The sequence below is a fragment of the Mixophyes fleayi genome, chromosome 8 (genome assembly GCF_038048845.1).
Source record: "Mixophyes fleayi isolate aMixFle1 chromosome 8, aMixFle1.hap1, whole genome shotgun sequence".
In the NCBI taxonomy this organism is placed as follows: domain Eukaryota; kingdom Metazoa; phylum Chordata; class Amphibia; order Anura; family Limnodynastidae; genus Mixophyes; species Mixophyes fleayi.
Genome location: NC_134409.1, coordinates 138,965,117 through 138,990,279, shown reverse-complemented (window position 1 = coordinate 138,990,279; position 25,163 = coordinate 138,965,117). Strand labels below are relative to the sequence as shown.

At 37.0% G+C, this 25,163-nt stretch overlaps 1 protein-coding gene across 1 annotated transcript in view; it reads left to right on the top strand.

The window, feature by feature from the left end:
* Window positions 1-25,163, top strand: part of LOC142100286 (uncharacterized) — a 98,451-nt gene that overhangs the window by 17,073 nt on the left and 56,215 nt on the right. The window contains exons 14-25 of the mRNA XM_075184214.1: window positions 262-538; window positions 1,130-1,284; window positions 1,766-1,819; window positions 5,537-5,822; window positions 7,649-7,815; window positions 8,260-8,548; window positions 11,435-11,589; window positions 13,290-13,337; window positions 14,225-14,504; window positions 15,327-15,481; window positions 16,623-16,652; window positions 17,709-18,306. Of these exons, the coding sequence (XP_075040315.1) occupies window positions 262-538; window positions 1,130-1,284; window positions 1,766-1,819; window positions 5,537-5,822; window positions 7,649-7,815; window positions 8,260-8,548; window positions 11,435-11,589; window positions 13,290-13,337; window positions 14,225-14,504; window positions 15,327-15,481; window positions 16,623-16,652; window positions 17,709-18,306 (2,494 nt within the window). The remainder of the gene's footprint in view (window positions 1-261; window positions 539-1,129; window positions 1,285-1,765; window positions 1,820-5,536; window positions 5,823-7,648; window positions 7,816-8,259; window positions 8,549-11,434; window positions 11,590-13,289; window positions 13,338-14,224; window positions 14,505-15,326; window positions 15,482-16,622; window positions 16,653-17,708; window positions 18,307-25,163) is intronic.

The window sequence follows — 25,163 nt, the reverse complement described above, 5'->3', positions numbered from 1 at the left end:
GACAATTATGTTATACAACCAGTCTTCAGACAAATATGTCTCACTGAATATTGCTGCCAGTTTCTTTAATTAAGGTGATGTGGTCAAGGATCTCTGTCTCTTTTAAAGAGATAGTGTATTGCAACTAAATTAAGAGTTAAAGCCTGCATACCGGTAGTAGTTAGTCATTTTGCTTTTCAATTTTTTGTTGAGGTTTCTTAGATATGTTTCTAATAAAATAGAATCATTTCTTGTGATTTCAATGGAGTCTTTATCTTCCAGCACGTAAGCTTGTACTGATGAATGTATATCAGTCAAGCACACATGGGGAAGGATTGGCAAAGAACGCTATTGATGGGTCATTAGCTCACCAGGATCCTCAATCACAATGTGCTGTAACTGAAGAACAATATGAACCATGGTGGACGGTGGATTTAAAATCCAAATCCAAAATCTACTCCGTTGCGTTGACCAACAGAGGTGACTGCTGTTCTTCCGGTCTTGATGGTGCCGAAATTCGTGTAGGACACGATGCCTCTGACTGGAGGAATTATACCATGTAAGAATATGTTCTCATGAGTACTACTAGTATGGTCAGTTGATGAAATGTATGCAGTGTGTTTTTGTAATATTAAAAGAGAAAAATTTTGTATAAAGATAAATGATTGTTACTATATATTTAATTATAATAAGCATACTTATTTGTTATATTTATTGTTTTATTCACATATATTAGAATGTGTCAATGAAATTATTATCTTGCTCTTTGTGTGAATTCCATGTCAACTTTTCCTCTGGACATAATATGACGCTGTGGTTTCTTTAAATCATGAAATGAGAATTTGTATAGATGATTATGTTTTAAATAGGGAAAGAATTGATGTGATGACGTTTTCCATCCTCCCCAAAACACAGTGACACTGTGGGCAGCTTAAGGTCAAGTGCATACAGGGGGGGTTAGCTCACAGGTACTACCACCTATTTTACCCTCCAGAGGACTGAGGGGCGTCAACCCTGTGCTTTGTGGAAAAACACCTTGTGTGTTTATCCTGTCTCTCTCCTAGGTCTGATGGATAAAGAAGGCATGCTATATGGATGATATAAAGGACTTACATATTTTGATAAAACTATCATTTTATTTTTATTCTAGCTGTGGCACAGTCTCCTCAGTTGGACTTGGGGAAACATTCTCATTTAAATGTAATTGGATGGAAGGAAGATTTATCACCATTGTTATTCCAGACAAGAACGCGTCTCTTACATTGTGTGAAGTACAGGTGTTTGGACAAAAAGCTGAAACATCCAGTAAGTTTACAGACATTATAAGTGCTAGCTTGAGAATTAGACAGGGTAGGACTGTGTTAGGTGAAGCGGAGGCTGAGAGGCAGCTCTTTGCCAGCACAGTGCATGTGTCAAACATTTATTTCACCATAAATGAACAATAACATATTGGAAAAAGATAAATGTACTAAGTTGAATTGAGGAGAGGAGGAATTGTGTAGGATTAGCTCTGTGACAAAACCAGCTACACAAGAGCATTTAACAACATGAACCTTTAAACTAGTTTTAGGTCATGTGACACAGGTCTTTTACCCCGGGCATCTAGATACACAGGGAATCTAGAAGTAGAATTGATAACTGGTTTCAGTGGATATTCCATGTTTTTAATATAGTTTGTATTTCTAACTTACAACTGTTGTTTCTTTCCTGACATGTTCGTTGAGTTGAGCATTGTGGATCTAACCCTAAACTATCCTCTTTACCTGATCCTGTTTACGCTTCTTAGGTGGAAACTCTAGTTGGAATGGAGATTTTGAGATACAGAAGCGGAATCATGGAGGTAATTTCTTACACGGCATAAGTTTTAAAACTATTTTTATTTGTTGATAATTTACAGACATAAGAACTACATCTGTAGATGTCAATAACTTTATGGTACACTCCACTTTCGGTTTGAAATAATTGATTAAATAAATGTATTGATTAAATAAATAGTAAAAAGAAAAAGTAAAAATATAAACGTAAAATCAAACTGTGAAATGATCTTAAAATATCTTCCAAGCTGTATAGAATATTCTTTTTCGGTAAATTCTCACAAGATACTTAGGTCAGCTGCTTCCAAATCGTCATGGGCTGTAATAGGGAAAACAGTGGGAGCTTTATGATGTGAATATGTTTTAATAATATTATATTCAATAAAAAGTTATATGTACTAGAGGACATGTAAACTCTTATTATTCACATTTTTTCATTATGACGAAACATGTTGGGTGCATAGATGGGCACAATGCACATCCCTGGAAACTTTCTGTTTTCATTATCAACTGGGACAGTGATACTGAGACCAGCTTTGTTTACAGAATAGCAAGAGTATACATGTTCTCATACATAACTTTGCTGATATTAAAAAAAACATATTTGCACAAATATATATAACCCTCCACCTCTATATCAAATACACAGCAGTATAAATGTCCTATATGGAAACACAATAAAAACATAATTGTTGCCATTTGTTATCCATACTATTACAAATCTGTACATAGCTTACAAAATAAAATATATGGTGTCACGAACCCCCAGCCTGCCCCAGATACAGCAATGGGAACAGTTGGTCGTGACTGGTGTTACCTTAGTTAATTAACAATGAATAATTTCTGCCACCTCAAAGGATTTATTATGGTGTCCTTACGTCCACCAGAACCACTTATAAATGTTTCACACTTAAATCACATACACCTGTAGCATGAGCCTCCCTGGGGCGTTGTAAGTTCACAAAGAATCACGGAGAGTACGCTAGATAAAATATGTTTAATCTGAAAAATGTTTCCAAGGCTTATTTACAAAAAGGTAATAAACAGACATACAATAGCTTTTGCACAAATGAGTTTCAGAAAATAAAATAGGAAATAAAACCAGAATCCTTCCTTACAAGTTCAGGAATTGGCGTGTGAGGAATACACCTTGAGAATAATGGCACATTTCAGTCTTGACACACTCTCCTCAAGAAATGAAATAATTGATGTTTAAGAGCAGAAGATTTTAAACATTTTTTTCCTCATAACTCTCCTCCCCCACCTTTGGAGTTTAGCTGTCAATAAAGACAGATTGATTTCCCAAATGTCAAAGGTCTTCAAAGTGAGCTAGGGATGTCTGGAGATGGAATGTTCTCCAGACCTTGAGTTCTCACCTCTGCTCCTTCTTGCTGGACTAGATGGTTTACAACTTTGGGTTCAAACTCCCCCAAGACCATTATCTATTCCGGGCCTGGCTAGCATCAAAACATTAATGGTACTTGCATAAGTTCAAACTCATGTCATCTAGCAAAGCACATGTTGAGATTACATTACAAGGTTACATACAATATACATTGTCATATATGAATTCAACAGAAAATAGCAATCAGTCATTAGATATACTACATAGTTTCCACATGTGGTTTAGCTAATATTATGATCAAAACATTTTAACTGGCATCCAAATGTCAAGGGTGCTCTTTTTTGTGAGCATCTATGCTTCTGACAATACCGAAATGCAGCTAAAATAATGTACAATCCCCAATCCTGAATTTTTTAAATAAAGGTTGTTTTTTAAATACACCTAAGAACCTTTAATATTCTGGACAGGCAACAGCTAAAAGAATGTTAGGCAAAATAGAAACTAAATAAGCCAGCTCTTGGATAAACCTTTGTTCATTAGAAAGGGGGTGAACACTTACATTGAGGCCAGTAAATAATAAAGACACTCCACATAAAAATCTAATATACAGCAATTATACAATTCTTAGATTTTAGCTGATTGGGTCTCCAAACTGCCCATTTGCTTATCTAAAAAAAGGGGATGCCAATCCTTATATGAAAATAAACAGAAAAAGCCAAGTAGCAGAAAACCACAATTACAGGTATTCTTTATACACAAAAAAGTTTAAATTAAAATTAAAAGTAAAAAGTACAGAAAGTACCTTGATTCTTATCACATTTGCAAACTAAGTAAATAAAAAATATGATATGGAGTCAGAACAGCATATGTTTGATCTAACACGAAAAACACCTTTAAAATGTGTGTTCCTTTTCCACAGTCAATATCAATATGTAGCTGATAGATTTTATATTTTGCAGTATATCATCATACGTGTGAAGTGTCCATAGTTTATTATCCTCAAAAGTATATGTATAAACCTCTATTGATTTAATAGGCTTTCACTTGGGGTATTTATAGATGTAAAAACAATGTCTGTGTCTTCAAAAGTTTTAAATCATAAGGTATATATTATCAAACAGTATGCTCCAAGACCACTAAAAGAGATGAAAATCAAATAAAAGAGGGGGGAGCGGCCAGCTCACCCTACCCTCTAAGCTTTCCATCTATCATGGGCTTCTCATTCAGCAATGAAGGATGAAATGGATGCTTGATAGGAACAACTCGACCCCTGTAGATATTTTGCAAAACACAACACTCTGTTCAGACACTGTTTATAAATTCTTTATAAGATAAAGCATTTTGCTATCCTCTCTAATCTAATAAACTGCAGACGAGTGAGAAACAGCTGACGCGTTTCATTACAGTAACTTTTTCAAAGATGTAATGAGACGATATTCAGTTTGGAGTTATAATCCCTTCGTGTTCCTCAGAACTGTCAATCAGACATCAATTTTGATAATGAAACCTGACAACATTAATTCATGGTATTAATCGGAATCTCAGTTTCACTTTTATTTAATTGAAATCCAACATATTACAAAACTCTATACAAAGGAGCCAATTCTTATTTATCATAATAACAATAATAATAATAATAATAGTAATAATAACCTTTTAATTCACCAGTACAAAACATGGAACGGTTAAAAGAGACGAAAAGGAAAAAGGGAGAGGAAGGATTTATATGTCTAAAAATTATCGGGAAATTAGAACATGATCTTCCACCCAATATTTTTATGCTCTTGTAGTAACATATTTATTACCCAAAGATAAAGAAGTATACATATCCCATTCTTGTGTGATAATTGCTTAAAATATAAAAAAAAGACAAAAATCATATATATAAAAAGCTTAATATTTATTGACTTAATTTGCAGATGTGATTGACTAATCATAAGAATCATGCTACTTTTAAATGTGTTTAAATAAATGTGGTTTTTTTTAAAGAAATAAAAATTGGGAGCTTTTTTGTTTACCCACAAATTCTGCTATATCTCCATTATAATTTGTATGACATTTTGCTTTTTGGACCTTTCATTTTAATTTAAACTTCTTTTGTATCTAAAGAATACCAGTAATTGTGGTTTTCTGCTATTTGACAGATTCTATATATTTTGAGAAACTTTTATTTAGGCCACATTTCTATTTATTAGGCATATTATGAGAAACACTGGCTAGGATTTTTTCATATTAACAAAAATGAGAAATGTCTTGTGGGACGTGGGGGCTTGTGTATTTTCAGCATCTGCCCATATTAATTCTTACCTTGTAATTGTATCTAATTGTTTGCATTGTACTGTGTATGGTAATAATTAGCTCAGTGTGTCATTTTTATTGTATCATTGTATCATTTTAGTTCCAAATGTAGCTCCACGTGGCCTCACTTCCCAGTCCAGCTATTATGGCGAAAATAAATCTGCTAAATTAGCTGTTGATGGACAGTTGTTTACAAGCTACTTCTCAGAAAGCTGCACTCACACAAATGATGATCTGGGACCTTGGTGGCGTGTGGACCTGGTTTCTCGAATGCGCGTGTACTCCGTTGCCATCACCAACCGTGGAGACTGTTGTGGTTCTCGCTTAAATGGAGCCGAGATCCTCATTGGAAACTCAGAAGAACGCGGCAGCCGAAATAATCCCAGGTAAAATAAAATATTTTCTGTTTTCACATTCAATGAACTTTAAAAACGTTACCACACTATGTTGTTTGTTGATTTTTACAGTGATTGAAGGGGAGGGAGGGGGGGGGGGGCTGTCCCTGGCACTGTACACTTTTAGACATCTCCTGCTGATTGCTTTCAAAAGTTGCAATCTTCATTTCAAAGGTGCTACATAATCTGTAATGAAATCTATCATGAAACTGAAGCATTAATACTGTTAGCCATCATCATCATCATCATCATCATCATCATCATCTTCATCACCATCATCATTATTTTGCACCTCCACGCGGTCAGAGTTACAGATCATACAAAATACAAGTAACACTAGCAAGAGGGGTCAATGAGCTCCATTTCGAACATGTTGAGCTTAAGGTGCTGTTGGGACATCCAGGTGGAGATGGCAGAGATGTAGTTGGACACATAAGATAAAAGAGAAAGAGGGAAGTCAAAGGAGGAGAGATAGATTTGTATGTTGTCTGCCTTGAAGTGGAGGCCAAAGGAGTGGGCAATTGAATGAACATACAAACTAGTAAACATTAGAAACATATCTATAAAACTTAGGGTGGACTACAGGAAAATTAAGCTATTTCAGCAGTGAATTATAAATTTACAGAGTTAGTAAGGTTGAAAAAAGATACAGGACCATAAAGTTCAACCTTTCATAAATTCTGATTGTGTTCTCTGTCTAGATGACGAAACTGAGCTTAGACATTTAACTTCACATGCGGGGAAAGCATTTCTCATCCAATAATGATGTAATTCACTGAATCAATCACCTTCACAATGTCTCCTATTAATTATAGCTACATACATTTTTTCATGTAAGGAAAACACCCAATCTATGTTTAAATTCTGTTAGTGAATTTGCCACCACCAATGCCGTATTCATTTTTTACAATGCAAACAAGAGTGGTAGGCCAGCATCTAAGCAGTCTATTACTTGACGAATGTCCAGTATTCGTTTAGCTTCTAAACCTGTGCCGGTTGGCTTGAAGGTTGATTCGACCAGGGCAGCTGTTGCTTCCTGGGTAGTGCATCATAGTGCTTCAGCTGCCACGTGGTCATCTGTCCACATCTTTTTCGAAATTTTGTGCAAATTGCAAGGTCTTGCATCCCATAATGGAAGCTTTTGTTGCAAGGTCTTACGTGTAACTTTTCAGAATGATCCCACCATTAGCAGCAGCTTTGGAATGTCCCCATTGTTGCAGTGTCCCCCAATAGCAGGAAAGAGAAAAGAGGATTTTTTACTCATTGTAAAATCCATTTCTCCGAGTCCACTGGGGGACACTGTTCTCCTTCTACTTTATATTTAGATTTACTTACACTTTTTTACACCTCTTTCTGTAGCCTGACATTGCTCCAAGTAAATTGACAATAATTTCACATTTAAGATACTTCATTTAATGAGTTTATTCCCTGTTACAACTTTTTACAGGTTAATGAAGGAAAGATGGATACTCATCTAGGGGTTAATAATTTCAATAGAGAGACATTGGAGCTCTGCACATATTTGTGTTACCAAACTAAACAATGGAGCAAGGATGGGGGAGAATAGGACATTGGTCTGCTTTCCATCCCTACACCATCATTGACTTTGGTAAAACAACTATGTGCACCACACAGATGTCTCTCTTTAGAGTTCAGTGACCCTTCTGTGAGTGTTTATCTCAACTTTCACAATATCAAACACAGACAAAAAACACACCATATGTACATAGATGTATTTAGAGAATAGATCCCCATAAAATGGATTGCTAGAGTGATCTGAATTCAACATTCTGTCCACTAATGCGTTTCATTTCCAGGTGCGCTAAAATTGACAGAATTGGTAATGGACAGACTGACGTCTTTGACTGCGATGGGATGGAGGGTCGTTTTGTCTCTATTACTGTTCCTGGCCGCAAAGAATATCTGACTTTATGTGAAGTTCAAGTGTTTGCTAAACCTATTGGAGACCAAAAAGAAGAAATATGTATGTAGTGTAATTTTGCATGTAATGGTAAAATATATATTGTAGCTGAGTATATGAGAATATGTAGGTTTTCCCAATTTTCGGCTTTGAAAGAAGCTCCGTGCAAGATTTCATTGTTTGCTTAATTATGTCATGGATCACGGAGATGAAAGAAACACTCAAAGGAATATTATGGCTTTAATACAGACTAAAGCATCATAAAAGGCTTTGTGGGAATTGGCTATTTGGTTGATAGACGTGATTTTACACAGCCAGTAATAATTAAGCATTAAGAATGATTGCCAAAGGTGCTCTGACTGTTTCAACGTTTCAATGCTTAGTTTAGTATATTGTTTTATTTAAGACATTTCTTGTATTAAATAAACTATACATTGAATTATTTAGTTCATATTAACTTACAATGTTTAATGAATTTGTAATGAACAGATAGTTGTTGTTTTTCAGACCATAATGTGGCCCTTACTGGCATTGCTACCCAATCTAGCACGTTCTCTTCTTCTGGAGATGCTCGACATGCCAACGATGGCTCCCTAGCCAACAATCACATTATGTCTCAATGTTCCATCACCCAACGGGACCTCTCACCTTGGTGGATGGTGGATCTACAGTCAGTCTACAAAGTCTTCTCTGTAGTCATCACTAATCGGGTGTTGGAATGCTGTAATGATAGGATTGTTGGAGCAGAGATTCGTATTGGAAGTTCACCAGAAAAAGGGGGAACATTAAATCCAAGGTCAATCAGTCTGTTGAATTCTTAAAAATGAAAATGACATATTGTCAACATTTCTTCACCACTGAAATAATTTTGTTTTAATTGTGACAATTTGCTTTCAAGCACTAACAAGTTAGTTGTAAAATTGCTAAATATATATATATCATACATACATACATACATACATGCATACATACATACAGTACAGATCAGGAAACAGCCACATTCATTTTGTTGTATTTGACTCCCCATTAGCAAATTCTCCGTTAACAAAGGATGATTCTTCATTTTACATAGTGTCAATCTTTTCCACAGCATTGTACAACCATAGCACCAGAGCCTACCCCAGTGGAACTTACAATCTAAATTAACAATCACTGTCACAAAGACCTAGGTCAAATGTCAATTAACCTACCAGTATGTTTTGTGGACTGTGTGAAGCGGTGTACCCTGGGGGAGCCTACATAAACAGGGGGAAACCATACACATTTCTCACAGCTAGAATACACCCAAAGGCCGCATCAGTCAATGTAACCACTGTGCATCCGTGACACAGATAAATATTCTATATATTTATAAAGATAGTGTAAAAACATTCAACTTAAAGGAAAACCTACCAACATTTAGCAGATGACCTACTTGGCTTAATTTAACCTGCCAAAAGTTAGTATATGTAAACATATATTAAATAATGTTGAATATCTACTAAATATTTAGAAATTCTTCTCTTGACATATATTTAAAGTGCACCTACTGTCTTTTTATGCAATGGAGGCAGCCATTTCTTGGGTTCGACCAATACTCATAAAAATGTAGTCTAATAAGTTTCTAGGAACCAAAGACATTGCAGATGGGCAATGCATATTAGTTAAATGCACAAGAGGGTGGATGCTCTGTGTGTAGGTAGAGATGAGAAATGTTTTCTCATCTCTAACTCACAGTCCCATTCCGCGGCAAGGTGAATTATTTTGGCACCTCCGCGAAAGAACACGTTCCACAGAAAAACAAGATGTGAAATTCTGCTCCAGTTTCACTCCTCTCTGTGTGAAGACCGTAGGAGCACTTTATCTTGTTATAAAATACAGGATGCAGTGAATCGTAGGGATGAGAGATCGATTTGGCCCTTTTGTGAATTCAGCTGAAATTCAGCGATTCACAAAATCGTTCTTGAATCAGTGCCAAAATCTTTGCGCTCTGTTTCCCACAGTCTGGAGATTTAGGCAAACCCCATCCCGGAGAACAAAGCATCGGTGACCAGTGATGGTCTATTGCTAGAACATTGATGCTCTACCCTTATTTCATATAGGAGCTACTTCAATATTAATAAAGGGAACATCTATCCATCAATAGACCGTAGTTGCAGCCATATTTTGGACCAGCATTGTTTAAATTAGAATAAATAAATAATGATTTTTTATAAAATGAGCAGCATGCACCCCTCCCAACACCTTTTGCCACCATAGAGATGCTAGTATAAGGAGGAGAGGATAATAAGACTAATTAATACCAAAAAAGAGTTTAAAAGTACAAACAATAGTTTGAAATAAATTTCATTTAAAAAAAACACTTGCCATACCAAATCTTTCTACACTAATCATTAAAATGATGTAAAAAATGTATTTTTTCGTCTTTTCTTGATCCAACATAGCCCCCAAAACCTAAACAATGCAATAAAAAGACCCCATCATACTAGAAATCAATGATTTAAGCCAAAACTCGCCTTCATCGGCCACGTGTACGAACTCTAGTGGTTAACTGCCTAATAAAGAGGTGTCCCTGGGTCAATTGTTCTTTACTTTAAACAGCCGTTGTGAAATCAGGACTGGTGCTGGATCAGGGAGATAATAATCCTTTTATTAACTTGCGGTACTAATCACTACATTTAATGTTATACACAAATTTTAAACCAAAAAATGGCTGAAATGCGTAAAACACAATTTCTGGGCTTTCTTTCACCTCTACGGAACAGGACTGTGACCAGTTTTAGCCAATGCAGCTCTGAGAATTGTGAGCTGTGTTATAAAGAAAAAGAACAGACAAAACAATGACTTCTTTAAAGGAAACTTTTTCAACGTTGTACTATTACAGTTAGCTACACATGGGCAGATCCTGCCACTCAGACCGAGCACTGGGCAAGCGGATCACTTTCCAATTTTACTGTCTACATAGGTGGCCAAATTGAGTGTGATCTGGCTCTTCAGTGCTCAGGCTGAGTGATTGGATCAAATCTATATCACACTTGAGTTGAAAATAACTGTACACACAGAAAGACAGCGGTCTTCTCAACGCATATTCACCAGCGATATCAGCAAGTGTGGCCATTCTTATGCAATTTTAAATCCGTTTGAAGGGAAGTTATACGGGTGTAGTTCAAATAGTCTAAAGAGGTTAAAACATTTTCTTCTGAGAAACACACAGAATAAGACAATACACAAGCACAATGCTGGGTAGTCAGTTAGGTAGTATAACACTAACCGGTAAGAGGTGTGGACTAACATCAAAATTAGAATACAAGACCAGGGTTAATAGGATAAAAACAATACGATGAATGCTCAGGAATTGCTGTAACAGTAAAAAAAAAGTTAATTTAATATATTTTTTATTTATGTTGCCTGTTAGAACATCTGTTTATTGAGTAGCTGACAGGTTCTCTTTAAACCGGTTTTATTTATTTACGTTTTATTAAATTACATTTAATTTCCACAACTTCCTATAATACATTTGGGAGAAAATCCATCATGCACACAAACCTTTTACATTCCCTAAACAAATTATTTTAAGAATCTTTCTCTCTCCCTATTAAAATCTAATACATATAGATATAAATATATATATATATATATATATATATATATATATATATATATATATATATGGATACATTTGACCAGTGAGTTTTATCTACAGGTGTGGAATTATTTCCTCCATGGAGTCTGGAGAGTCCCTCTTTTTTTCCTGCAATGGAATGGTCGGCCAGTATGTGACAGTGACAATCCCAGGACGAGAGGAACATCTTATCCTGTGTGAGGTGCAGGTCTTTGGGGTCCCTGACACATCTAATGGTAAGCCTCAGCTCGTACTAAACAGGTTAGCCTAAACACCTTGGGATGAGAAAATGTGTTTGAATTACCATCACTCTCACTCACTGTCCCGTAAATAATTGGAACATGTGCGAATATTTAAACATTATGAACTTCTATAAGATGTGTGAGTGCAGGAATGTGTAAGGAACTATGTATCCTTATATTTGTCTACAGAATGAGTTTATCTCTTCATGTCTCTTACCTGGCAAATGCAGCTCACAGATATGAAAACAGAAAACAAGTTTACTAAACATGTCCAATCCACCTGACATCACCTTTGATTGATGCCACAGGAAATAAGCATAAAACACGGAAAACTAAGAACTTGACCCAATAGAATAAGCCAACTCATAGGTCAGCGTAGGTCCAACTCAACTGCTCAGATTACTCTGTCACCTTCATTTTATAATTGTTGTAAAGTGTCAGAACCCTTTATTGTGGTCCATTGATGGGATTGTTTGGAAGAAGCTGCGTCTGATGGGGATTAATATCTTCTAGATTTGTTGCTTGCAGTAGATGGAGGCGAATTGGTTGGTACCGCAGTATGGCAGATATATGTATCACAATCAGATAAAAAAAAAGGTTAGCGCTGCCTACACCAGTATAACACTGACTGTAGTGTCATATTGAATCAAACTGAATTCAGAAAGTCTCTGTTATCATATGACTTCGAGGGTGTCGCTGACTGGTATTGACACTACTAGACAGGAAGGAGCGTAGTTTAACAGACCCCCGATAATCACCATGGACCCCCGCAAGGAGGTGTGGGTTTGGCTGCGTGAGGTACGCAGGTCGCGGTTCTCCCAGCTAGTTGACAGTGCAGCGGGAGAGAGTAGGCACGGTTGTACAGTCCGGCTCATTAGCCAATCGATAGCGCAGTACACGAGGCTGATCCAAATGGAAGGTCAGGAGCGAGCCGAGGTCGAAATCCAGGTAACAATGGAGCCAAAATCGCTGGACAGAGACTGTGGTCAGGAACAGGCCAGGAGTCAGGAACTTAACGGACAACAATAGGAGCATGAGAAGGCTCGCTGGAGAGGTGAAACCAATACTCTGGCACAGGTGTGTGGGAGGAAATACCTTATGAACCCTAACCAGGTACCTGATTGGAGGAGCAGAACGAGGTGGTCAGAGACACCTTGCTGCCCATAAACTCTGAGGAGAGAAGCGTCCCCTTGCCTAGCAACAGGATGTGAGCCCTTCTGCGCATGCGCGCCCGGCGGACCCGGCAGTACATCCCATTGCCTAGAACTGTACAGAGAGAGAGGCGTCCATCCCCGGCACCTATGCACCGTGCGGGGACGGCGCCTGACAGTCTCCGCTGTACCTCAGTGTACTGTATGCAGCCGCACAGAGTAGATAATGTGTAGACTGCTTAAATTTGAAAGAGCATTATAATAAATTTCTGTAAATATAATAGGAAGGCAATTTATAGCTACAATATGCACTAAGACAGTATTGTGGGTTATGTGCTTAGATGATTCGACTCAAAGCGTCCATTGAAATGGTCTTAAAATATTGGCATCTTTGTAGTCACATATGATACTGATATTGGTTCCCTTAATATTATTTTATTATCTGAATATTGTTATGTATATCCCAAGTTCTTTAATATGTGCACAAGGTCTGGAGTAAACCTTATAATTACTTATAAACTTCAATTATTCTTTTTCTTCTAGGACGTGTCATAGACGTAGATCAGCACATTCTGAGAACCCCACATGGAGGTAATGTTTTATTGGGCAAAACTATTTTTTTTAGAACAACACACGATTAACAGGAAAATATCAAAGAATTAGAACAGAGCGACAGTAATTCATTAGTTTTAAGTAATGTGGACATTACATATGTGATGTTTAATATACTTTCATATTTAAGTGTCTTTATGAAACTGTTAAAATCTTAAAGTAATGTACTAAAACCATCACACGGCCAATAATAATCTAATAATAGATAATAATAAGGGTATAATAAAATAAAACTCTTGTGCAGAACCACTGCTACCGCCATCCTGAGTTGGTGATAGCAATAGGAGGAGAACAGCGGTACTTGTACCATTGCTGTCATTGTTAAACAGAGAGATCCAGAGGTCTCTTTCAAAAGCTATTGCTGGAGGTACATGGGGATAGTCTCCACGGGCCGGAGGGCTTTGGTACATACGCCATAAAATTGGTGAAAACCCCCATTTCACCAGAGTCTAATTTTTCTCCCTTTCTGAAATAGACCCCCTAGTGCTCTCTCCTTATGTACCAATTAGTTATATGAAATATTTTTTTTAAAAAACAAATATATCATGAATTGCATTACCAAGTTTACTTAGTAAATGTACCTTCTAATGAAAAAAAAAATCCCATTTGTTAGGCATGGAGAGGAAGCCGAAGCACCTGGAGGAAACCCGCATAACCAGAGGGGCACAGTGGTCAGCACCGCTGCCTCATACACTTTATGTATTTTGTAAACTGTTTTTCAGCTTCAGTCTTTGGAAACCTGATTTCCTCTTTACATATTCTGCTAACTTCCATAATGAGTTTTCAGTCCCCTCTAGTTTTAACAGTATACATATCCTGTTTATTTCCATTACAACCTCCAAAAATTATATTTAATATTTCCCCAGCTGCAAACGTGGCGTCACAAGGAAGTTCCTCCCAGTCCAGTCTCTACAACTTCTTCGGAGAGTCCAGAAATGCCATTGATGGATCTCTATCAAGTAACTACTCTCAGATTCAGTGCAGTCAGACTGCTCAGCAGCTAAATCCATGGTGGACGGTAGATCTGAAAGGCGTCTTCACAATCTTCTCCGTGGCTGTCACTAATAGACGAGACTGCTGCTGGGAACGTATCAACAATGCAGAGATCAGGATAGGAAACTCTAAAGAATGGAGAAACAACCCCAGGTATATCTGTTATTTTTATTGTCTTGTTTCCTAACTTTATTATTTATATAGAGCTGTCATATTTCGTGATGTTGAAAATATGTCCTAGTGTATCCTAGTGGGCAGATCTTGTTGTTATTGTGTTTTAGAAAGCCTTTGAGGGCCACATCCAGCATTAGGAGATCCAGGTGGACATCTCTGATGTTGTTTGACATTTACTTTCACAATAATTTCATAGAAAAATGTAACTATTCTGTTTATATAGAGATATATTTCAATTCAATATTTGCTTTGACTGGGTGATGGATCTGTTATATGGTTAATATATGCATAAAAACCTGTAAGAACATTTACATAAACAGTAAGTTTCGATGTCATCACTTATAATTGGTGAGTTGTGATGTCATCTTTTCAGTGTTCCTTAGGAAAATATGTATATTACATTGAACAATGCACCCCTAATGTGAATTATTAGAGATATTAGAAATCACCACAAACTTTTGTGACTTGTAAAACCTGTGACTATTATGTGACTTCCAATATCCATATATCCATATTCACAGCAGGGAGTTTAATGAGCAATTTTATTCAACCATTTAAATTCCTTATAGAGATAATGGTGGTACATTGCATGATTTGACAAAATGTAATGTAATTGTATAAAACTAGTTTCTGAATCAATAAATATAAATTTTTATGAAGAATCACTTTAGAAATGCATTACTGCGCATATGTAGATGATATATTTCATGCATGTGGGTTTAAAAGAAAAAAAGAACTGTAAATAGATTAATTGAGACACTAGATATCGATCTGAAATCTGTATTGCACATTTTTGAACAGGTGTGCAGTCATCTATTCCCTGGGCCCCGGAGAGACTGGCTCATTCAACTGTCACGGGATGGAGGGGAAATATGTCACAGTGATTATAACAGACCGGAAAGATAAACTGTCACTCTGCGAAGTCCAAGTATTTGGTCTTCCATCATCTTCCAGTGGTAAGATATCATGTTGTCAGTGTGTACTGTAATTACCTTATATCTTGTAATATACACACTGATACACACTGTGGTGATGAGGTATGTTCAGGTAATATCCTATATCTTGTAGTATACACACCGTGGTGCCAAGGTACGATCAAATAATACCTTATATCTTGTAGTATACACACTGTGGGGCCAATGTACAATCAGATAATACCTTATATCTTGCAGTATACACACCGTGGTGCCAAGGTACGATCAAATAATACCTTATATCTTGTAGTATACACACTGTGGGGCCAATGTACAATCAGATAATACCTTATATCTTGTAGTATACACACTGTGGTGCCCAGGTACATTCAGATATTGCCTTATATATTGTATTATATACACTGTGATGCCCAGGTACATGTACATTCAGATAATACCTTATATCTTGTAGTATACACAGTGTGGTGCCCAGGTACATTCAGATAATACCTTATATCTTGTAGTATATAAATTGTGGTGCCCAGGTACATTCAGATAATACCTTATATCTTGTAGTATACACACTGTGGTACCCAGATACGATCAGATAATACCTTATATCTTGTAGTATAAACACTGTGGTACCCAGGTACATTCAGATAATACCTTATATCTTGTAGTATACACAGTGTGGTGCCCAGGTACATTCAGATAATACTTTATATCTTGTAGTATATACACTGTGGTGCCCAGGTACGATCAGATAATACCTTATATCTTGTAGTATACGCACTGTGGTGCCCAGGTACGATCAGATAATACCTTATGAAGCGCGGACTGAAGAAAGCACATTGCAGTGCTGTAATACAATCATCAGGCTGTCTGTGTGTTTCACAAGAAGTGCCTGTTGCTTATTTAGTGGATACAGTATGGCGCAGCGACTTTATATGAGCATCCCTCAAAACCTTATGGAAGTTTTGATATGTTTCATGGTTTCCATTTTCTCATGCCTTTCTCAATACAATTTTTCTACTGTTAATCCCAATTCATGTTTCCCATTTTGTTTTCTAAATTCTAAAACATAATTGTGAATATTATACACATACTATTAATTTGAAGACAAAGGTCTTTACCACACCAGATATTATTGTATTATTTAACCTTTTTTTAATTTTGTTTTCAGAAAAGCCACCAGGTGTCGTTCAAGGAGAAGGTACAAAACTGTTAATTCTAGTACCAAATATCCATGCATTCTGGAATAAAGCATGCAAACATGGCTTGTACAGTGCATGTACATAAGGTTATTTATCAGCACTACATAATATTGGCAATTCCCTACTGATATATGACAATCAGAGTGAACAATAAAGATAGCTTAACTCTTAGTCCATTGGTGGGAACAGGAGGCCTTTGGTCAATACGATACCAAGAAAGGGCTTTACCGTCCTTACCAGACGTAGCTTCTCCCTGTCATTTTGTATTGTAAATTTTTCTTAATATAAAGTGTCAGTGTATTTATACACAGGGGGAAACTAGCTGTCACCATGCCCCATAGCAAGAATGTTTTGGGGGAAGGGAGGTCCGGTGATGTATATCTACTCAATACTGAGTTCCATCACAGTGGCACTGAAAGCCCAAACGGAGGTCCACTGAACATGCGCCGACCGAATGACAATCCTGCGCATGAATAAAGCCCAGTATACAGACATCACCTGTCCTCATAGCATTTGCATAGGCCACCAAGGTGTTAGTTACACCCCTGTTCACACAGTAGATTGAGGAACATAACAAATAAATGGATAACCAGTATATTGAGCAGTGTAGATTTGTTTGTGGTGCACAACTAATGAAATTTTCCTTGTTTTCATCCCTTCTATATGGGAATACTGTACTCTATGAAAAGAAAACAAATTGTGTAATTTTTCTCGTTATTACATATTTCAACAATCTAAAAAAACTTTGGACTTAAACTAAATTAGATTTTCATTTTAAAAAAATAAATTCCCTACATTTTCCTGCCCTATTACCTGCTGCCTGAGCCAATTGCCTAGGTTACCACATTGTAGGCACATCACTGCCTGGAAATATATCAGCGGGAACTTTATAGTCAACCAAATATGAATCGTGATTTCCTTGTGCACGGGGCACAGACTTATTGCCTCACAAGACAATAGTGTAGGTCAAAGGTAGACATGTAATTCTCTTACAGATTCTGCATTTGCTCCTTTGAGACACTTTTCACATAAATTATCTGTATACTTTATTGTAGGTCTCAGTGGGAAGTCATTGATGTTTCCAAGCCAAGGAATCCAGGATTATGCCGTCTTACACCCAGGAGAACCCATGGACTTAACCGAATTCACTCTTTGCCTTCGTGTTTCCACTGAGCTCTCAGGCCAACGTGAGGTCATATTATTCTCCTATCACAATAATGAGGTTGATTCACTGAATGTGTGGAGAGAGCACAATGGTCAACTGTCCCTATATCTCAGTAGCAGTGAACACGCTGCAAAGTTCACCTTACCCGGTCTCAGTACATTCGGGACACATATCTGTGTGACATGGGAGTCTTCATCAGGTCTGACCGCCTTTTGGGTAGATGGTAAAAGGTCTCTGAGAAAAATCTACCGGAAAGGGCACCAAGTTTTACCAGGGGGTATGGTGATCCTGGGTCAGGACCAGGATGAATTTGGGGGCAAGTTTGATGAAAAGCAAAGTTTTGTAGGTGAAATCTCAGATGTCCATCTGTGGAATTATGTTTTATCGTCCAGTGCCATTAGAGATGTCTATGAAAGGAGGTCTACTACTTGGGGGAATATTATCAACTGGGAATCTATTAAGTACACTTTACATGGAACTTTAGTTCAGTAAATGAAAATATATCAGTAACAGTCCACATATCATATGTCCAGCTAATATCTTTCTGAAGATATGTCTGTCTTTTAGAAACTCTGATCTATTTAATAGATCTATAATACCAAAGAGGAACTGGGTGCAAATATTTAGTGTAAGTTCTATGTTTTTTCCAAAATTTCACTAAAATAAATTTAAAGAGCATCTGTCACCTATACTGGAGGCAGCCATTTTGTGGACTGTACGAATATTCATGAGGATGCAGCCTATCAATTCAATGTGATGACACCGAGTCCTAGTGAAGTCATAGGGTGCAGTCTCATAGCTGTGTGTACAGACGTGCTTTAACAAATAACTTTTCAAATAATAATTATTAATGTCAAATCTTACTAATGAAAAGTTAAAACTGATTGTATTAAAGGGAACTGAAATAAAAAAGTTTCATATTATTGGGATACTCAAGATTCCATTTCTCTTATACTGTGTAATAATCATTTTAACTAAATAAAAAATTACTATTCTATTGTTATGTTTATTTATTATGATAATGAGTAAAAACATTTTTTTAAAGAGTGATTAATTAGCACAAATCTTTTAAAACTCTTTTAGAGTGTTTATTAAGAATGCTTGAAAGGCATTTCTCGGACACCTACAGTCATTTAATAAAAAGTAATTGTGACAGGATGGACCGCCTATGCCACCCTGTCTGCTGTCCCTTTCTTTATCCCAAATGCGCCCTCTAACCGCAGTAGGAGGGGCTTAAGCTGCTGCCACCACTGGACTCCTTCACAGCATTCAGAACGCGTTCCTTCTCGGTAACTGTTGCTGCTAGTGTACCCCATTGCTGGTGTACCTGGGCTAGTACCCCTGACCTCTTCCTACGGATCAGGGTTGCTGTGGATGGATCCCCCCTGGCCTATCACACTGGCCAGAGCTGCTGGGTAGCGGGCAGAGTCATGGTACTGTAAATATGGGTCCAAAACTTACAGCAGCCAGAAGTTGGGTCTAATCTGTAGGTCACAGGAATTTCAGCATGGAAGAAGCTGCTAAGGAGGTTTTAGAAGCAAGTGATGTTTATTTAGCTCCAGTAGTCTTAACAAGGACACACTGGTTGAAGGTACCAGTGATCAGGTCAGATGGAACAATTATGATACATTTCAATACAAACCAGTGCTGTTTTATACAGTTTTGGACACAGCTTAGCAGGAGGTAAGCCAGCCCCCTGAACTCTTTTGCTGGCCCCTTGAAGTCTGAATTATTTTTAGTACCAGGATGCAATATGTTTCCCCAAACATGGATTTAAGTGCAATTTATGCTTAAAAAAATGTACACTTATCTGTAGTGCAGTTTACATTGCTAGGTTTTCTGTCTAACAAGACCTGCACACAGGTAACGATTCCCTGTTGTGTATTCAAGTGTTGGTCACTCACATTGAATAGAATTACTTAGTATTTCCTACTATCAGCAAAACAGACTCCTCCCCACATATGCGTAATTGGAGATTTAATCTAGCAAAGCTCCAAAACCCCAAACAAGACATTTCCATACTATACACATTCCAATGTAACATGAAAAGTACATTTGCAATTTTATACATTGGTGCCTGCACCACTAATTGAATTACATTTTTTACAATAAATGATTTCTACATAATCTAGCCACAAATAAGTTATTTATAAGTGATCCAGCCACAGTAATGAAGCTATAAGTCTTATAATTTCAGTGCATGTTCTAACTAGCTGTGGTCAACCTATCCCAAATTTAGAAAAGAGGCAAGATGATTATTTCTGGATGCAGAGAAACTACATCATCAATTACATCATTTGTTTTGCAACAAAATTTCCTATGTGGTAAAAATGTTCAGCTAAGAAATATATACACACAGATATCAATCCAGAAGGGTTCATGTAAATAATTTGCCTTCCCTCTTTACAAATTATACCCTGCCTCCTCTGATTTTTTTTAATTCCTATCACCAATTGAAAATGATTGTTATAAGTTTTTCCCATGTTTAATGGTTGAAAAACACCATTTAAACTTTTCAGCTTTTCTCCAGAGGAGTCAACTATTTTCACAGAGCAGCAATTTCATTACAATGTGAAAACAAACTGTAGTTGTAGTACTGATACAGTGAATAGAGAAGAGAGCCGGATACAGAAGCTGATTTGAAACATGTCTGAACACTCCAGCTCACAAGCAAGTGTGTTATATACACATACATGAAGTGAATAATACAATAGCAAATCAGATAAACAGGATGATAATGTTTTCTTCCTACCCTTGGAGGACTTCAACTAAAATATTATTGTTATTATGAAGTGATGCTCAGCAGAATGACAACATATTGACAAACAACTGTTTCCAAACTAATTTAAGCAGTTGGCATCAATATATCGATGACATTTTTTTTTAGGATAGACCAAAACAGGAATTGAAGAAATGTATGACTTACAGCAACTCAAACAATTTAAACCTGGAATTTACTTCCCTTGTTAGTAAGGATCAAGTAATGAATCTGGAAATTTTACATAAAAAAGTATATAGACCAGAACATTTATTAAAAGGGTAGATTGCAGCAACTTCCTATTGGCAACTACAGCATCCAAAATGGCTTAACAACATCCAGGTGGGCAGTTTCAGGGGAATTGTACAAGATCGAAAACACTTGACAAGTAGAGGACTTTAAACAAGAAATTTGAGAAAGAGTTTATAATGAAGATAATGTCACAAGAGCCCTCAACAATGTTAAAAAGATGGAGTGAAGAAGTCTACTAACATACAAACGAAATAAGCTATCTACTAAAAGAGCAATAACATTTGTGGCCCAAAATAATAGCATCACAGCTGCAGTACAAAAAAATATATATATTCAATGGCACTTACTAAATATGAATGAGAAATTCAAAGCAATTCTTCCAAAACAGTCATAAATTATATATAAAAGGCAGAGTCTTATCTGTGTGGAGTTTGTATGTTCTCCCTGTGTTTGCGTGGGTTTCCTCCGGGTGCTCCGGTTTCCTCCCACACTCCAAAAATGTACTGGTAGGTTAATTGGCTACTATCAAAATTGACCATAGTCTCTCACTCCCTCCCTGTCTGTCTGTCTGTGAGTATGTTAGGGAATTTAGACTGTAAGCCCCAATGGGGCAGGGACTGATGTGAATGAGTTCTCTGTACAGTGCTGCGGAATCAGTGGCGCTATATAAATAAATGATGATGATGAGAGTCTCAAAAGTGTCTCAAAATCATTTTAACTAGTTTTATCCCAAATGGAAACAAAAGTATCTAAGGAAGACATAACAAAGGGATGCATTTACTATATGATTGGTTCATATGTATGTGATGTACAAAGTGCCTGGGCCTTGCTGCGAGACCTGTTGAACAAATTATTTTATAATATACATATCTTTAAATTACGAGACCCCATCACCTGTAACACAAAAGGGTGATATACATGCTGGAGTACCCATGTACTCTCTAGTGTGTGGGTCACACAGAAAAAGAGCTGAGAGTGAGGCTTGCCAAACATCTTAATAATATAAGAAGAAGCTTAACAACTCACAACATCTCAAATCATTTCATGATAAAACCTAATAAAGATCTTAAGTGATTAATATTTATCGATATTCAGAATGCAAAGAAAAATTGGGAGATTTTATAGCTTCAATATCCAGGCTAGAAGCACAATGGTTCCACAAATTTAAGACATTGGTAGGTCTTAACATAAACTTTGACTTCTTATTTTTCTTGCCACAATACATTTCTTTCACCCAATGTGCCCCTTCATAATAACACTGTACCTCTTTATGATAACACTATACCCCTTCATAAACACACATGCGTCTTCATAATAACACTGTGTCTCTTCACAATCACACTGTGTGCTTTCACAATAAAACTGTGCCCCTTCATCATAACACTGTGCCCCTTCACATTCACATGTGCCCCTTTTTAACAACACTGTGCCTCTTCACAAATCACACTGTGCCTCTTCACAATAACACTGTGCCCCATTCATCGTCAATTTTGTCCCTCCATCATCACACTGTGCCTCTTCACAATAACACTGTGCCCCTTCATAATAACACTGTGCCCCTTCACAATAACATGGGCCCCGTCATACTAACACTATGATTCTTCAGAATTACATTTGTCCCTTCACCATAACACTGTGATTCTTAACAATCCATTTCTTTTTTTTATTACATGACACTAATGTTTTGAGAACTTGACACTTTCTCTCTTTTTGTTCCTCCTATTCCTATTTTTTCCTGTATTAAGAAGTCTTTCTTTCTGTCCCGCCCACTTTCTTTACTCTTTTCCCCTGATCCCTCCCCTTATTGTACCCCCCCTCACTACATGTGCCACTCAGCTAACCTAGTACTAAGCAGACCTCCCCCACTTCAATGCAATTGTATTGTTAATATGAACTTATCTGTAATGTAATTTATGCATTTATTCTTATACCGGTGATTTGGTCCCTTTATCTCTTCTTCTGTAACTCCCTTCTCTGAAAAAATCCCAATAAAAATTGATTTAAAAAAAAAAAAAAGCATCGTATTTACAGTTCACATTAAGAACATCCTGATTTATGCATTAACTGTAAAAAAAATCTATATATCTTCATTATATTTAAACATATTTTTATCGATGACTGTAGTATTACGGGTGGTTAATTTATTTTTAAATGTTTTTTGCATGCATGCAAGGGAATTAATATTGCATATAGGATTGTGTGTATTCTGCACTGTGTTCTGTCTGTTAACATACGGGAAGTAACGTGTAGGCAAAGCGTACTTACACCCAGATTCAAATGGAAACGTATCTTGAGATCTGCTTGGTTTTGCATATGGTCAGAAATAAAGTTCTGTGCTCTGTTTTATAATGCGTGTTGTGTGTAGGCTGCGTCTGAAGATGTACGTCCCAATATGACCCATTCTCAGTCACTCTACTTCTTGCACTCTCTTCCATTCTTTCTCTATGTCTTATTATGCTTCTCTAATATTGCCATCTTACTTTCTCTGTCTCTTTCTTCCTTGCACCACTGACTTCAATACGAAATAAGTGATTATTTTAAAACCGCCAAAAATAATTAACAATTTTGAGATATGAGCCATGAATGTTAAAATACATTGTTCAGTGTTACCCTAACAATTAACTGCTCTGTTAAAAGTAAACTATTACCTCTGCTTTGTATTACAGGCAACTGAAGCCTTTCCCATATATTCTGGACATCTGATCTGAGATCTGATAATGATAATTTCTTGTCTTGTTTATTGCAAATGCATGTATTTGGTCTGCAACATACTGCTTGCGTTTGCATGTAGCACACAGTTACTGGGTAGCTTTATTTTTCCACTGCAAGGAGTTGCGTAAGGACACGCCCTCTGCCAACCTTAAATCTGATGCACATTTAAAATGTAAAATTTGCCCCTAACCCCAGCAGTGCAACCTGGTTATGTCAAGGTGCAAATTTGCCATCTTTGTTTGCTTTGCGCCTACCTTAAATGAGGGCCAGAAAATGAAACAGACACATACAGTTTTATACTCTGAGTTTTATACTTAGCTTTATAAGTTGTCAAACAGAAACAATTATTAAGAGCCCATTCAGAAAATATCTGCACATTCCAAAGGCCTTCTGAAACAGCAGAGTGTCCAGGGCACCATATAGTCCACCGGAGAGATTTCAGTGTGCTCCCATTGAGATCATTTGTTCATACCCCAATCAGATACAATACTTACAATGTGTGATCATTACTTGCAATGCTAGATGGCAGCAACATTACACAGTAAAGGCTATTTCAATGCTTATTTCATTGAAGGTTCCGGACTGTCTCAAAATATATATATACATATACTTGGCATAACTGTGTCTTGCAGTGCAAAGTTTATACATGTTTGCATTCATTTTCTTTTTGAATTTTACAACACTGACAGTGTTAAAGGAGAAAGAAAGCAATATGGTGTGGCATGTGGGCGGCAGATGGAGATGGCTGCACTTTAGATCATGTCTTCACCCTACCTCCCATATAATTATCTTCCCACAAATATAAAACATCTAAAATAATAGTGAAGGCAGTAGGAAACTTCATGGTAGTGCTGAGGAGTTTCATCCTACCAAGGACAAAGTCAGAGGCAGAATGGCCGAAGATCTTACCATAAGTTTTTCAGGTAAGCTGGTGACCTAGGCATGATATCATAAGGCCACTTGTGGACAGTGGCTGGCAAATTTAATGATTTGTTCCAGCATCTCTGTAGGGTGTGTGTCTCCGGCCCCGCATCTTCTTGCCTCTATTCTCCTCATCCTTCTCCCACCTTTCTCCTTTAGCTGAGACATACTACGCACTGCTTGTGTGTATGTCTGTGTCCATCCCCTTTGTTTATGTGCCTCTGTCTTCTCCTTTGTGTGTCTGTCTGTATCCAATTTTGAATGTGTATCAATGTTTGCGCATCCGTCTCTGCCTTCCCAATCGGCCCCTGGCCAGGTTGGTCTACACTCACAGTCTCTAGTAGCTTTGTACTCTGCTGAATCTTTAAATAGAAGTCAAGGGGTCGAGATTAAGACCAGCTAACAGTTATTAATCAACTAACAAACACTAACTGTCTGGGGATGGGTCCCACTATTTTATAAGGAACATGTCCAAGCTATCTAGCACTGGGCTGCTACAGTATTTTGAGGGTCAGTCTAGTACAATGCAGCAATTTTTTCTACCATGATAAGTTCTTACCCTGATGCAAGATATGATATTCTTCTTTATATATATGCTATATTATTTGGACTCTGCCCAGTCATCCAGAGGTAAGTACACAACTTTTCAATCTGTACCTATCACCTGATGGCTCTTCTAATTTTTTAAGGTACTATTCTCTT